The sequence below is a fragment of the Bubalus bubalis genome, chromosome 4 (genome assembly GCF_019923935.1).
Source record: "Bubalus bubalis isolate 160015118507 breed Murrah chromosome 4, NDDB_SH_1, whole genome shotgun sequence".
In the NCBI taxonomy this organism is placed as follows: domain Eukaryota; kingdom Metazoa; phylum Chordata; class Mammalia; order Artiodactyla; family Bovidae; genus Bubalus; species Bubalus bubalis.
In genome coordinates, this window is record NC_059160.1 from 40,070,825 (window position 1) to 40,085,502 (window position 14,678).

Below are 14,678 nucleotides of genomic sequence, written 5' to 3' on the forward strand. Positions count from 1 at the left end.
AAATCCTTACAGCTGCACATATTAAGATATTCTATTTTTTAACTCTGACATTTAAACCACCCACTTTCACTCATATGGTTTATATTACCATCAGAAGCATTCAATAAAATAAAACTTTACAGCAAACTAGTAGAACACTATGATCTAATAGCCTGAGCATGGAAAGAGATCAAGGTCTTTTATTTGCCTTCCTTCTCCTTCTATATCATGGAAAAACCAGCGGTTCTTTCTTGTTGAAGGAAGCTTCTCCTTGCTTCTCAATGTGGAATAGCACAGCCAAGAATTCAGCAGGAGCTGCTTGTCCATCAAAGTTAAAAAGCTAAGCACCTTTTAAATCAATTAGGACCATTTTTCAATGTGGGCATTACAGGGTCTGGTTCTGGGTCAGTTCAGCGTCTACAAAGTGACTTCAAATGCTTCTCCTGATTCCAGTGTTAAAAACAGGTCATGGCCAGTGAAGGATAAAGAAAGAAAACAAAAAAGATTACTGCTGCAGATTAAGTTTTCACAGATGTTTTGATTCTGCTCTACAACAGTCCAAAAATATTCCTGTGTGACCTTGGAAATGAGATTATGAAAAGACTGAATAGAAGATTTGACTAGAGACAGAAATTCATTAGAATTCTACGTTCACTCCAAGCAACACAAAGAAATGATCATTTGTATCAGTTAAAGTTTGACCAGAGAAGCAGAACCACCAGGAATGATACAGCCAAGGAATTTGCTACAGAGATTTGACCTTTCATAATCCAGAGAAACTCATTTAATAGCCTATGCAGGGCTGCTGCTACTGTGTCTGTAACAAGTGGAAAGCCAGCAGGGCAGGCATTCCAGAAGCAGGGATGGAACCTGAAGTAGGGGAAAGAAGAAGGGGCTGGAATCCACAAAGAAGAACTAGAATACACTTCTCTCTTGCAGCCTCCTAGGCTCCAACTTAAACGATGGGAGTGGTTTGCAAACAGGCCAGCAGTGTCCATACAGCTGATCACATATGGGCACCATGATTTCAAGTAGCTACAGGAAACATGGAAAACTCTGGAGGAGCTGCAGAATCAGCTCTGCTGCACAGCAGAGCAGGTTAGTCTGCAAGTCGGGGAGAACCAGCATGAGCTGTGACACACCAAAACCTACACCCAGCTTCTGAGCGAGGACATGGCTGAAACAGAGCAGGGCACTCTGGGACGTTCCCAGGAGGGACCCCCACCTCCAATGTCCTCAGCCTGCCTTCTGTCTGTAGAAAAACTTTAGTTGAAGAATAAATTTAATCAGAGAGATGAGAGAATGTAGAAGCAAAGGAAAGCAGTCAAATAAGACTAAATAGTTTAGCCATTAAACAAGTCAAAGACTTTTAGTTCCTGGGCTTCCCTAGTGGCTCAGAGGGTAAAGCATCTGCCTGCAATGCGGGAGACCCAGGTTTGCTCCCTGGATCAGGAAGATCCCCTGGAGAAGGAAATGGCAACCTGTTCCAGTATTCTTGCCTGGAGAATCCCATGGATGGAGAAGCCTGGTGGACTACAGTCCACAGGGTTGCAAAGAGTCGGACACTACTGAGTGACTTCACTTTCACTTTCTTTTTTTTTTTTTTCACTGTTTTCCCATTTATTTGCCATGAAGTGATGGGACCAGATGCGATGATCTTAATTTTCTGAATGTTGAACTTGAAGCCAACTTTTTCAATCTCCTTTTTCACTTTCATCAAGAGGCTCTTTAGTTCTTCCTCACTTTCTGCCATAAGGGTGGTGTCATCTGCATATCTGAGGTTATTGATATTTCTCCCAGCAATCATGATTCCAGCTTGTGCTTCTTCCAGCCCAGCGTTTCTCATGATGTACTCTGCATATAAGTTAAATAAGCAGGGTGACAATATACAGCTTTGATGTACCCCTTCTGATTTGGAACCAGTCTGTTGTTCCATGTCCAGTTCTAACTGTTGCTTCCTGACCCGCATACGGATTTCTTAAGAGGCAGGTCAGGTGATCTGGTATTCCCATCTCTTTAAGAATTTTTCACAGTTTGTTGTGATTCACACAGTTAAAGGTTTTGGCATAGTCAATAAAGCAGAAGTAGATGTTTTTCTGGATCTCTTTGCTTTTTCGATGATCCAAGGGATGTTGGCAATTTGATCTCTGGTTTCGGATAGGCATTTTTATTTTTTTTTATTTTTTTTAAATTTTATTTTATTTTTAAACTTTACATAATTGTATTAGTTTGGCCAAACATCAAAATGAATCCACCACAGGTATACATGTGTTCCCCACCCTGACCCCTCCTCCCTCCTCCCTCCCCACACCATCCCCCCAGGCCGTCCCAGTGCACCAGCCCCAAGCATCCAGTATCGTGCATCAAACCTAGACTGGCAAGGGCTATAGATAATACTCTAAGCCATATCCTTTGCAGATACCGAAACCCCCCACCAGGTGGAAGAAGATAACTACATGATGACCAGACTATAGCCATGACATAAACTGCCGTGATTCCAAGAATGGGCCTCAAGGAAATGGAAACAAACCAACTTGGAAATGAAGATCAACTGTACTTCAAACGATCAAAATGAAGCTGGTCAGATATGTGATGACCAATTTCAAGATGACTGACTATCAGAGATGACTGTGCTATTTCTACAAGTGGCCACCTCCCTCCACCTATACACCCCTGAAATGCCCCTTTAAAAACTCTTGTCCAATAATTGTCAGTGAAGAGACCCTTTGGACATGGGTCCACCCTCTCTTCTAGTTGCTGCCTCCAAGATAAAGCAAACTTTCCTTTCCACCAACCTTGTCTCTCAAGTATTGGCTTTCTACCAATGAGCAGCAGGACTGCATTTTTGGTAACACAGTCATTTCACTTGCACTGTCCAAACCTCGAACAAATTTCTCCTGTCCGCCTCTAACCCAGTACAGCACAGGAAAGAAACTTCTAAGATGAGGTTCCAGTTAGCTAAATTGATACGGTACAAAGTCACCGCATCTTGGGAAGCTGCCTTCATCTTCCATTGTGCTTGGACCCCCAAACTGGTCAAAGTATACACTCTAATAATCCACTTCCCCACTTCAACTTCTACCCATTTCTTACATAAGAAAAACTGTGATTAGTATTAATATATTTCTATACAAGCAAGCACCTTTATGATAACAAGCATTACATTTTTTTATAAATAAGTTTATGCAGCATTTACTATAAGGGAATTTCTATCTGTTAGTATGTGTGACATTCATTCATTTATTCGAAGATAACAAACTACATTTAATGAAATAAATCAGTTTGAGATTTGCACTGGGAAAAAACTCGTGAAGAAGATGAAGGAAAAACAAACTATAGAGTAGAAGGAAATCCTGACAAAGAATTTATATCTAGAATATATTAAGAAATCATAAAACTCAACATTAAAAAAATCTATTTAGAAACTTGACAAAAATATGAAGAGAAATTTTAACAAAGAGGCTACACAGAAGTCAAATGGACACACGAAAAAATATTTAACACCATCAGTTAGCCATTAGAGCCAATGAAAAACACAATGACATGTCACTACACACCTATCAGAATGGCTACAATAAAAAACAATGACAAAAAACTTGTGAGGAAGTAGAGAAGCTGGATAACACATACACTGCTGATGGGATGGGATGGAAAACAGTTTGTCAGTTTCTCAAAAAACTAAACATGTAACTACCACATGACACAGCAATTGTACTCCTGACATTTGCCCTAGAGAAATAAAAACTATGTTCACATAAAACCCTGCAAATGAATGTTTGTAGCAACTTTATTTGCAATACCCAAAAACTGGAAACATTATAGCCAACAGCAAAAAGCTGAAAACTTTTCTTCTAAGATTAGGAACAAGGTATAAATGCCCACTCCTGTCATTTCTATTCAACATAGAACTGGAAGTCCTAGGTAGAACACTTAGGCAAGGAAAAGAAAATAAAGGAGATCTACATCAGGAAGGAAGAATAAAATTATCTCTGTTTACAGATGACATGATCTCATATATAGACAACCCTAAAGATGCTACCAAAAATCTATCAGAATTAATATAATTCAGTAAAGCTCAGTTCAGATCAGTTCAGTTCAGTGGCTCAGGCATGTCCAACTCTTTGCGACCCCATGAACTGCAGCACGCCAGGCCTCCCTGTCCATCACTATCTCCAGGAGTTCACTCAAACTCACGTCCATCGAGTCAGTGATGCCATCCAGCCATCTCATCCTCTGTCATCCCCTTTTCCTCCTGCCCCCAATCCCTCCCAGCATCAGAGTCTTTTCCAATGAGTCAACTCTTCACATGAGGTGGCCAAAGTACTGGAGTTTCAGCTTTAGCATCGTTCCTTCCAAAGAACACCCAGGGCTGATTCATTTAGAATGGACTGGTTGGATCTCCTTGCAATCCAAGAGACTCTCAAGAGTCTTCTCCAATACCACAGTTCAAAAGCATCAATTCTTCAGCACTCAGCTTTCTTCACAGTCCAACTCTCACATCCATACATGACCACTGGAAAAACCATAGCCTTGACTAGACGGACCTTTGTTAGCAAAGTAATGTCTCTGCTTTTCAATATGTTATCTAGGTTGGTCATCAGAGAAGGCAATGGCACCCCCACTCCAGTACTCTTGCCTGGAAAATCCCATGGGCGGAGGAGCCTGGTAGGCTGCAGTCCATGGGGTTGCTAAGAGTCAGACACGACTGATCAACTTCACTTTCACTTTTTACTTTCATGCATTGGAGAAGGAAATGGCAACCCACTCCAGTGTTCTTGCCTGGAGAATCCCAGGGACGGGGGAGCCTGGTGGGCTGCCATCTATGGGGTCGCACAGAGTTGGACACGACTGAAGTGATTTAGCAGGTTGGTCATAACTTTTCTTCCAAGGATCAGCATAAAATACCAGCTGTATTTCCATGCACTAATAATAAACTCCTGGAGGAGGGCATGGCAACCCACTCCACTATTCTTGCCTGGAGAGGCCCCATGGATACATGAGCCTGGCAAGCTACAGTACAGTCCACGGGGTCACAAAGAGTCAAACACGACTGAACGACTAGGCACACACAATAATAAACTATCCAAAATTAAGGGGAAAAAATCCCACTTACTATAGCAACAAAAAGAATGAAATACTGAGGAATAAAATTAACGAAAGGAGTTTCCTCAGTGGTAAATAATCTGCCTGCAATGCAGGAGACATGGGAGGAAGATCCTCTGGAGGAGGGCGTGGTAACTCACTCCAGCTTTCTTGGAGGGAAAATTCCACGGACAGAGGGGCCTAGCGGGCTATAGTTCATGGGATTGGACAGGACTGAAACCACTGAGTATCAGCAGCAAATTTAACCAAAGAGATGAAAGACTTACACACTTAAAACTACAAATCACTGATGAAAGAAATTAAAGAAGACACAAATAAGTGGAAAGACATGCCATATTCATAAATGGGAAGACTTAATATTGTTCATATATTATAGATTCAATGTAATCCCTATCAAAATCCCAAGGCATTTTTTACAGAAAAAGAAAAACATCATAAATTTTATATTGAATCAAAAATCCTGAATATAAAAAGCAATCTTGATCAACAAGAACAAAGCTGGAGGCACCACACTTCCTGACTTCAAAATATATTCCAATGCTACAGTAATTAAAACAGTGCAGTACTGGCATAAAAACAGACTTACAGATCAATGGAAAAGAACAGAGAAATTAACCCATGTATATATGAAGAAGGCAATGGCATCCCACTCCAGTACTCTTGCCTGGAAAATCCCATGGATGGAGGAACCTGGTAGGCTGCAGTCCATGGGTCGCTAAGAGTCGGACACGACTGAGTGACTTCCCTTTCACGTTTCACTTTCATGCATTGGAGAAGGCAATGGCAACCCTCTCCAGTGTTCTTGCCTGGAGAATCCCAGGGACAGGGGAGCCTGGTGGGCTGCCGTCTATGGGGCTGCACAGAGTCGGACACGACTGAAGCGACTTAGCAGCAGCAGCATATGGTCAAATGATCTTTGACAAGGGTTCCAAGAATATACAATGGGGAAAGGATAGTCTTCAATAAATGGTATTGGGAAAACTGGCTAACCACATACAAATGAATGAAATTAGACTCTTACAACATGTACAAAAATCAACCCAAAAATATAGTAAAAATTTAAATATAAGACCTGAAACTATAAAACTCCTACGAGAAAAATACAGAGGAAAAACTTCATGATGTTAGGCTTGGCAATGGTTTCTTAGATATGATAACAAAAGTACAAACAATAAAAGCAAAAATTAGACAAGTGGGACTACATCAAACTAAAGAAGCTTTGCAGAATAAAGGAAACAAATCAAGAGTGAAGAGAAAACCTACAGAATAGCAGAAAATTTTTGCAAACCAAATATCAGGCATGTTATTAATATCTAAAATATATAAGGAATTTCTACAACTTAAAAGAAATTAAATATCTTGATTTTAAAAATGGGCAAAGAACATCTTGAATAGACATTTCTCCAAAGAAGACATAGGAATGGCCAATAGGTAGAGGGAAAGATACTTAACATCACTAATCATGCAAATTGTGCTTTAATCATGCAAATCAAAACCACAATGAGATACCACTTCATTCCTGTTAGATTCGTTTTTATGAAAACAAACAAACAAAAGGTAAGCATCAGTAAAGATGTGAAGAATTGGGAACGTTTGTACACTATAGGTAAGAAAGTAAAATGGTACAGCCACTATGGAAAACAGGATAGAGGTTTCTCAAAAATTAAAAATACAATTACTATATGATTCAGCAATCCTTCTTCTGGGTCTATATCCAAAAGAATTGAAATTATGACTTTGAAAACATATATGTACTCCTGTGTTCACTATAGCATTATTCACAATAATCATGATAAAAAACAAATCAAGTGCCCATCATCAGATGAATGGATAAAGGAAAAGTGATAAATATACATGATGTAATATTATTCAGCCTTAAAAAGGAGGAAATCCTGCAATGTGCAACAACACAGAAGACCTTGGAGAGTACTATGCTACATGAAATAAGCCAGCCGCAGGAGTCCACTTACGTGAGGTCCCTGAAATAGTCAAACTCATAGAAACAGATACTAAGATGCTGGTTGCCAAGGGCAGGGTGAGGTGAGAGCAGCATCAAGAGTTGCTTTTTGACAGGTACCTAGTTTCAATTATACTAGAGGAAAAAGGGCTAGAGAGTTGCAGCACGACATTGGACCTACAGTTGAAATACTATATTGTGCTCTCAAAAACTTGTTAAGATGGTAGATCTCATGTTAGATGTCCTTACAATATTAATTAAATGGCTTTAAATTTTCAAAATTTTTCCTTAAAAAGCTTAAGATACAGGTAAGACAGCTTGCACGTATCTCAAAGGCCACTTTGTGTTTTCACCAATTGTGCTTGTGTGCTCAATCCTGTCCAGCCCTTTGTGATCTCATGTGACTGTAGCCCACCAGGCTCCTCTGCTCATGTGACTGTAGCCCACCAGGCTCCTCTGCCCATGGGATTTCCCAGACAAGAATACTGGAGTGGGTTGTTATTTCCTTCTCCAGGGCATCTTCCTGACCCAGGGATCAAGTCTCTTGTGGATCCTGCATTGGCAGGTGGATTCTCTACCACTGAGCCTCCTGGGAAGCCCTATTACCTAAACTAAAAAGCATAAAGACATGACCTATGTAAAGTCCCCAGGCCAATGCTTGATTCACACTAAATAGTTAATAAATGTGATTTTCTGTCCTTCTTCAAAACAATCATCAGAGTTGTGTTGGCCTAACATTGTTAACATCATCCTTTATACATGCCCAGCCTCACACTATTGCACCAGAATATGCAGTTGCACCTCAGGTGACTATGATGATAAAGTCTCCACAACTTCTTCAAATCAATGCCTGTAAGAACAGAAAGATTAGTTGAATTTCTCTTTCTGAAGAGGCACTATTCCTTTCCAGTTAGTGCTCTGTTGCACTCTAGATTTGCAACTCAATCATCTTAAAAACACACACACACACACACACACACACACACACACACAGAATATCTTACACAGCCAGTAAGATATACTCTACAAAGAGCAATGCATCTTAGCAACCAGACTGCTTTTTCTAACCAGTGAGTATCACAAGTGAAGTTGCCCTCTGCCCCCTCAATTCTTCCTTAGCCCCTGTTCTGCTCAATGCCTGTTTTCCTCTTCATAAATGGTCTTGCCTCACTGTCTACTCTTTTCCTCCCCTCCTCTGTCTTCTGCCCCTGCCACTTCCTGCATGAATTTTTTTATTTTTTCCTGCATGAATTTTCAGAGAAGGCGATGGCACCCCACTCCAGTACTCTTGCCTGGAAAATCTCATGGATGGAGGAGTCTGGTGGGCTACAGTCCATGGGGTCGCTAAGAGTCGGATACAACTGAGCGACTTCACTTTCACTTTTCACTTTCATGCATTGGAGAAGGAAATGGCAACCCACTCCAGTGTTCTTGCCTGGAGGATCCCAGGGACGGGGGAGCTTGGTGAGCTGCCGTCTATGGGGTCGCACAGAGTCGGACATGACTGAAGCGACTTAGCAGCAGCAGCAGCATGAATTTTAAACAATTTTTTTTAGAAAGCCAAGAAGTGAAGATACTCTTCTCTCTCCACCAACTGGGCACAGGCATTTGACCCTGACTTTTGTATATGGGCTTCCCTTGTGGCTCAGCTAGTAAAGAATCCGCCAGCAATGCAGGAGACCTGGGTGCAATCCCTGGGTTGGGAAGATCCCCTGGAGAAAGGAAAGGCTACCCACTCCAGTATTCTGGCCTGGAGAATTCCATGGACTGTACAGTCCATGGGGTTGCAAACAGTTGGATATGACTGAGTGACTTTCACTTCACTTCACTTTGTATATGGAAAACATTCAAAGGAGGGACCTAGGCAGTCTCCCATGGCTAGTATGAGCCCAGCACACCTCCTGCTGTGAGCTTCCACACTTTAAAGTAACCAACAACTCTCTCTGTAATAAATCAAAAGCAGGTCGGCTTAGAAGTTACACACATTGTGCCACCTGAGAACGTGCCATTTTTAAAAAATTTAGGGAAAAAAGGAATAAGCAACTTAGTAGCTGAGGTTATCTTTCAACTGAAAAACAAGACCACTTGCCAGAAGGATAAATGTTTATAAAATAATCTTCAGAGTCAAATGTGGAATTTCCTTACCCTCCTGAAAACATTCAACTTTCAGTGGAAGAATTAAGTCCAATCGCTCTGGTTTCCTTTTCTAAGTCATCAGCCACCTGTCAGGAGACCTGGGGCCTCCCGATCTGAGCAGGCTTTTCAAGCTGCTTACCCTGTCTCATATGACCAGTACCATGAGGACGGGTTCATATTACACTCGTTGGAGAAGGCTTAAAACGCTGATGATACTGAACCAAAATTATTTCAACAGTTTTGTCCGGCACATTATAAGCTTAAATACTGAGCCAAATCATAACGGGTTGAGTCAAGCTCATGACATAGGAGCCAGCATTCCTGGAATCAGCCCTTCTCCCCTCCCATCTGAAGCTAGCCCTCTTTTTAAATTCAAGAAAATACTCCATCCTTCAAAAATCTGACTCCCTTCGCACCTCATTCACACTTGAAATGCTGAATCATGACTCGGAGGTTGTAAAAGAAAAACTACTTCGACTGGGACGCCGGGATCCCCAGAGGACCCCACGTTTTTCTGCCCTCCTTTGCTTTGCATCTTTTAAAGTCTAAATCTGGAGCTCTTCCCAAAGATCCGAGAGGCTCCAGGAACAGTCAAGGCTGCAGGTCGGGAGAGAGCTTCTGCCCGCGGTCCTTTCCTCCCCAAATCCCCGCGCCACGGCCGCTCAGGGCTGCTAAGAGGTTGATAACTCCCCATCTGCAAAGCTCCCAACAGCCGCCGAGAAATGCTCAACTTGGGAGCTTCACCACTACAGCCACCGCATCGTCGGGCGCGCTCTGGTCTCACTTGGCCACAGCCCCACAGGAGTGAGGTGTGCGTGGGTGGCTCCACGGCCCCTCCAGCCTTGGCCCCAGAGACCAGCCCGCCCAGAGCGAAGACTCCAGAAACTCGATCCCAACTCGCAGCCCGCGCCTTCCGAGCCGCCCCGGGAGCCCGGAGAAGCGGGGCCGAGGTCAACAAGCAGAGGGGCGTGAGCAACCTGGAGAGCAGGGAGGCGTGGAGAGCAAGGGGCAGCAAGAAAAGAAACGTCCCCCTCAAGCGGGTCCCTCAACTTCTCCCAGCCCGGTAGAGGGTGAGGAGAAACGGCCGCTGCGAGCCCAGGGTGAGGGACTCACTTGAAGGTGAGGACGCAGAGCGGCCGGTAAGACTTGTGGCTGGTGTTCTCGGCCATGCCCTTGCCCCAGAAATCGTTGGAGAAGATGCCCCAGCGCAGAGGGGCTCCGGGCCGCACGTCGGGGTTGTTGACGATCGCCCACACGTCGTCGTGCACGAACTCGCCCCTCAGGGAGCGGCCGTAGCACAGGCAGCTCGCCCCGGCCAGCAGCGCCGCGGCTCCGGCCGGCGCGAGTCCGCAGTCCCGCCGCCGGGAGGGCGCGCGGTCCCCGCCGCCGCCTCGGGCAGAGCTGGTCACCACCATCGCGCCGGCGCCGCTGTCCTGGTCTCTCCCGGGTGTCTGGCATCCTCCCCGGCCGGGGCCCGGACGGTGCGCGGCAACTGCCGGGAGATGGGCTCGGGCATGGCCGGCGGCAGCTGGACCGGCCGCTGGCGTCCCGCGCTCCGCCGCCGCCTGCGCCGCCGAGTTGGCCCAGCTGCAGATAAACAGCAGTCCCCCCGCCTCCCCGGGCCATCGCCACCTCCTCCGCCCCACTGCGCATGCCCCGCTCGCCATCGCCTCCACCCCCCAATCCCGGGACCGGCGCCGCTTTCCCCCCACGCCCCGCACCCTCCGCCCCCGCCCAGCTGGTGTAGCGCTCAGCCTGCAGGCGCGGCGTTAAGAGGTGGCGAGAGTCCGTGTGCAGGTAGAGAGGTTGCGGCGTGGGGCCGCCCGGAGCGGCGGGGAAGGGGCACCGGGGTCCTCTCCGCTGTGCCCGCGATGCCCTCTGCCCCTCATCATTTCCCCATTAAGGGTCTGCTGGGGGGGACCTCACCGACAAGCACCTTCCCGGGCCAGGACGGGCTTAGCAGGTGCGCAGCCGGAACCCCCGCCCGCGCTCCGGGAGAGGGAAGCGGCCGTCGCCGCCCGGGACGTCCCGGCTTTTCAGCACCCCGGACAACAGCAGCGGCCGCTGGGCCATGCTCTCCGTCCGGTCTTCTGTCCGGTTTCCGCCTACCCCGTCTTCTTCCCGGGCTTTCTGTCCCCACTGCCCGCGTCCCGCGGTTGCAGCCTCGGGGCGGGGGTGGAAACCGTAGGGAAATGGAGCTTCCGAAACGTATTTCTGAAAATCGAGAGACGGTCTCCCTGAGGTGGGCTTCCTGCCCGCCCTGCCCGGGTTTGTTCACCGGCTGTTTTTCTTTACCGCCCATTCCTCTGCTCGCCTTTATAAAAAGTCTCAGGTTCGAGTTTGGGTTTGGGAGACGAGTTGGCTTCTGAAACATTTCTCCTCGTTTGTTTTTTACTGCGGTTCTTAAAACAATCCGGGAGATGCCAAGCAAATTACCTTTTGTCCCCATATGAGTGGATCACATGGGTCTGATTATTACTTCCTACTCTGTGAGTGTATTTGAACTCTTCCTGCTAAGTCAGTAGGATTCAAAACAAAAAACAAACAGCTTTAAGGCCTCTGGCTTTGGCTCCCCATCTTACAGTTTCTCTGCAAGGTTCTTTTCGTTTTTTTTTTTTTTAATATTGCTAATTATAATATATAAATAAGCTAAGTATACCGTTGTGATGAAGTTCAGTAGAATTTCTCCATGTTTGAAATATCTGTGAACTCTTCAATGGACCTTGTGAATTTTTATTGCTATGTAATATTGAAGTTACCTGGAATTTGACACATCCAGATAGAGAAATTTAAATACAAAATTTACCGTATTATTCTCATCCTTCCAAAATCCCTAGGAGTTTTGATGATCTAAAAAGAAAGAAGAGTATGGGGGGGAAAAGCAAAAATTCTTCTTGCACTGATTAAAAGCTTATGTGACTCTAGGACACCATTTTTTTTTTTTTAAGTGAAGATACATCTGAGCAGTTGAAAACTCAATGAATTAAGACGACATACTCCAAATCAGGATGTTTTTTATCCATTTCGCTTTGTTTTTTAGTGACTTCATAATTCGTGACTGAGAAATGTGTTCGTCCTTGCATCAAAACTTTTTAACCCATGGGTAGCCTTCATATCCAGACCCCACACACACCTGAGTCTACCATCTCCCCCACGGGACACATTACAATCTTTCTTCTTTGCCTGTCCATTAATTTAATTAAAATGTGTGAATGTTTATGTTATACTACCATATGCTAAGTACTGTGCTGGATGACCAAAGCTTCTCAAATTGTGTGTGATATGTAAGATTAACACCATAAAATACTCACAACTTTCTAAGACAGTAAACGTGTGCTTACTGGAATGATAGTAGCTATAATAAACCAACATATCAGTTGTTACCTACAATTAATAAAGGCTTTCTTGAGACAGTATCTTAGTCCCAAAGAGTGCTTCTCATGGTAGATTTTTATAGTTTTTTCTCCCTTAAATCTCCCTTGTAGTAGGTACAGCCTGCCCACCTCCTTCTCTTCTGAGTTATTTTCTCTTTTAGAAGAAAACACTTACCAGAATTCTCCATGACAATGGAGAGAAAGGGAGAAAGGCAAAGCTGAACTCTAAAAAGACAATAAAACAGAGAAAAGAAGGAAACCTGTAAGTGGGGTTCCAGGTTTCTGAGCACAGAGTTTCATCAAGCTTTGCTCTAGGTTTGCTCTAGGTTGACTGGCATCTCCATTCTATTTAGTTCAGATGATGAATTTGGGTTTAATGTACTTTGAAATAATGAGATACCTCAAGTCTTCTCAAGGACAAGTAAGTAAGTAAATACATTTTAAAAGTAAACAGTTCCTTTGCAGTCCCATCATTCCCTGATCCAATACTATTCTGTGTTACCAAAAAACTGTGGAAGTGTTGATATCACAGAGAGAAGGTTTATACTGATATGCTGGCTTGTCATCCCTCTGCTTCTCTCTTAAGATGTAAAGTACTCATCTTGCCTAATGAAGAGGCCCCAAAGCAAATTAAGTTAATTCTTGTTACTTAGTCTCTGATTATTTTTAAAGGATTTATAATTAGAGCAATACTACCTTCTAAGACACCTTTTGTCCACTCAGAGCAATTTAAAACATAAATTATTACAAAGGGCTTCTCTAAGGCTCATACAGATTAAGTCACTCAGGAAAGTTAAAGTGAACCATAGTTCTGAAAGACTATGGACACATGGGACACAACTAACAACTAAAAGTAAATCAAAGACAAGTAGATAATTTAATAAAATAAATTTCACAGGACTGCCCATTGTGCTGTTTTGCACATTACACCCTGTTCAGTAACCCAGATAGAAAGAAACTGTTGATGGAAGTGAAAACTCATGATGTGAGAGCTATGGGTTATAGTTTTATCTGGGAACTTACTGAGGACTATCAGTTCAGTTCAGTTCAGTCGCTCAGTCGTGTCCGACTCTTTGCGACCCCATGAATCGCAGCACACCAGGCCTCCCTGTCCATCACCAACTCCCAGAGTTCACTCAGACTCACGTCCATTAAGTCAGTGATGCCATCCAGCCATCTCATCCTCTGTCGTCCCCTTCTCCTCTTGCCCCCAATCCCTCCCAGTGTCAGGGTCTTTTCCAATGAGTCAACTCTTCGCATGAGGTGGCCAAATTACTGGAGTTTCAGCTTTAGCATCATTCCTTCCAAAGAAATCCCAGGGCTGATCTCCTTCAGAATGGACTGGTTGGATCTCCTTGCAGTCCAAGGGACTCTCAAGAGTCTTCTCCAACACCACAGTTCAAAAGCATCAATTCTTCAGTGCTTAGCCTTCTTCACAGTCCAACTCTCACATCCATACATGACCACTGGAAAAACCATAGCCTTGACTAGACGGACCTTATAGTCCTTGACTGAGGACTATAGCTAGAGAGAAAACCTCCCAGATAGTTCTGAGGAACTGCTCAGATTAGGTGGAGTGGGAGATGGGGGGTGGGGGAGGAAGTCCACATACATGTGATTTTTGGCAAAGGGGTGTGTGCAAAGGAGTAAGTCAGACCTAGAAGACAAATATGATATCACATATATGAAATCTAAAGAAATGGTACAAATGAACCTGTTTACAGAAGAGAAGTTGAGTCAGAAATGTAGAAAGCAAACTTGTAATCACCAGAGAGGAAAGTAGGGGGAGGGCTAATTGGGAGATTAGGATGGAGATATATACACACCACTATATATAGAATAGATAACTAGTAAGAACCTACTGAATAGTACACGGAACTCTATTCAATACTCTGTAATGAACTATATGGGAATAGAATCTTAAAAACAGTGGATATATGTGCATTTTTAACTAATTCACTTTGCTGTATGGCAGAAACTAACAAAGCATAATAAATCAACTAACTCCAATAAAAAATTAATTGAAAAAAGTAAATAAAAATTAAAAGGCATCAATTTAAAAAAAAGGAGTATGTGCAATCAAGCACAGATCTTTGTAGAAGGTTACCACTAGTCACAAGAAACAGATA

The 14,678-nt window shown here is 43.8% G+C and overlaps 1 protein-coding gene across 2 annotated transcripts in view; it reads right to left on the bottom strand.

The window, feature by feature from the left end:
• Window positions 1-10,763, bottom strand: part of TMTC1 (transmembrane O-mannosyltransferase targeting cadherins 1) — a 304,715-nt gene extending 293,952 nt beyond the window's left edge. The window contains exon 1 of one of the 2 annotated variants that reach the window (XM_044941304.2): window positions 10,289-10,763. In XM_044941304.2, coding sequence (XP_044797239.1) covers window positions 10,289-10,590 — 302 coding nt within the window. In that variant the 5' untranslated portion in view covers window positions 10,591-10,763. The remainder of the gene's footprint in view (window positions 1-10,288) is intronic. The other variant, XM_025283452.3, reaches the window with a different exon arrangement.
• Between the last annotated feature and the right edge of the window lie 3,915 nt (window positions 10,764-14,678).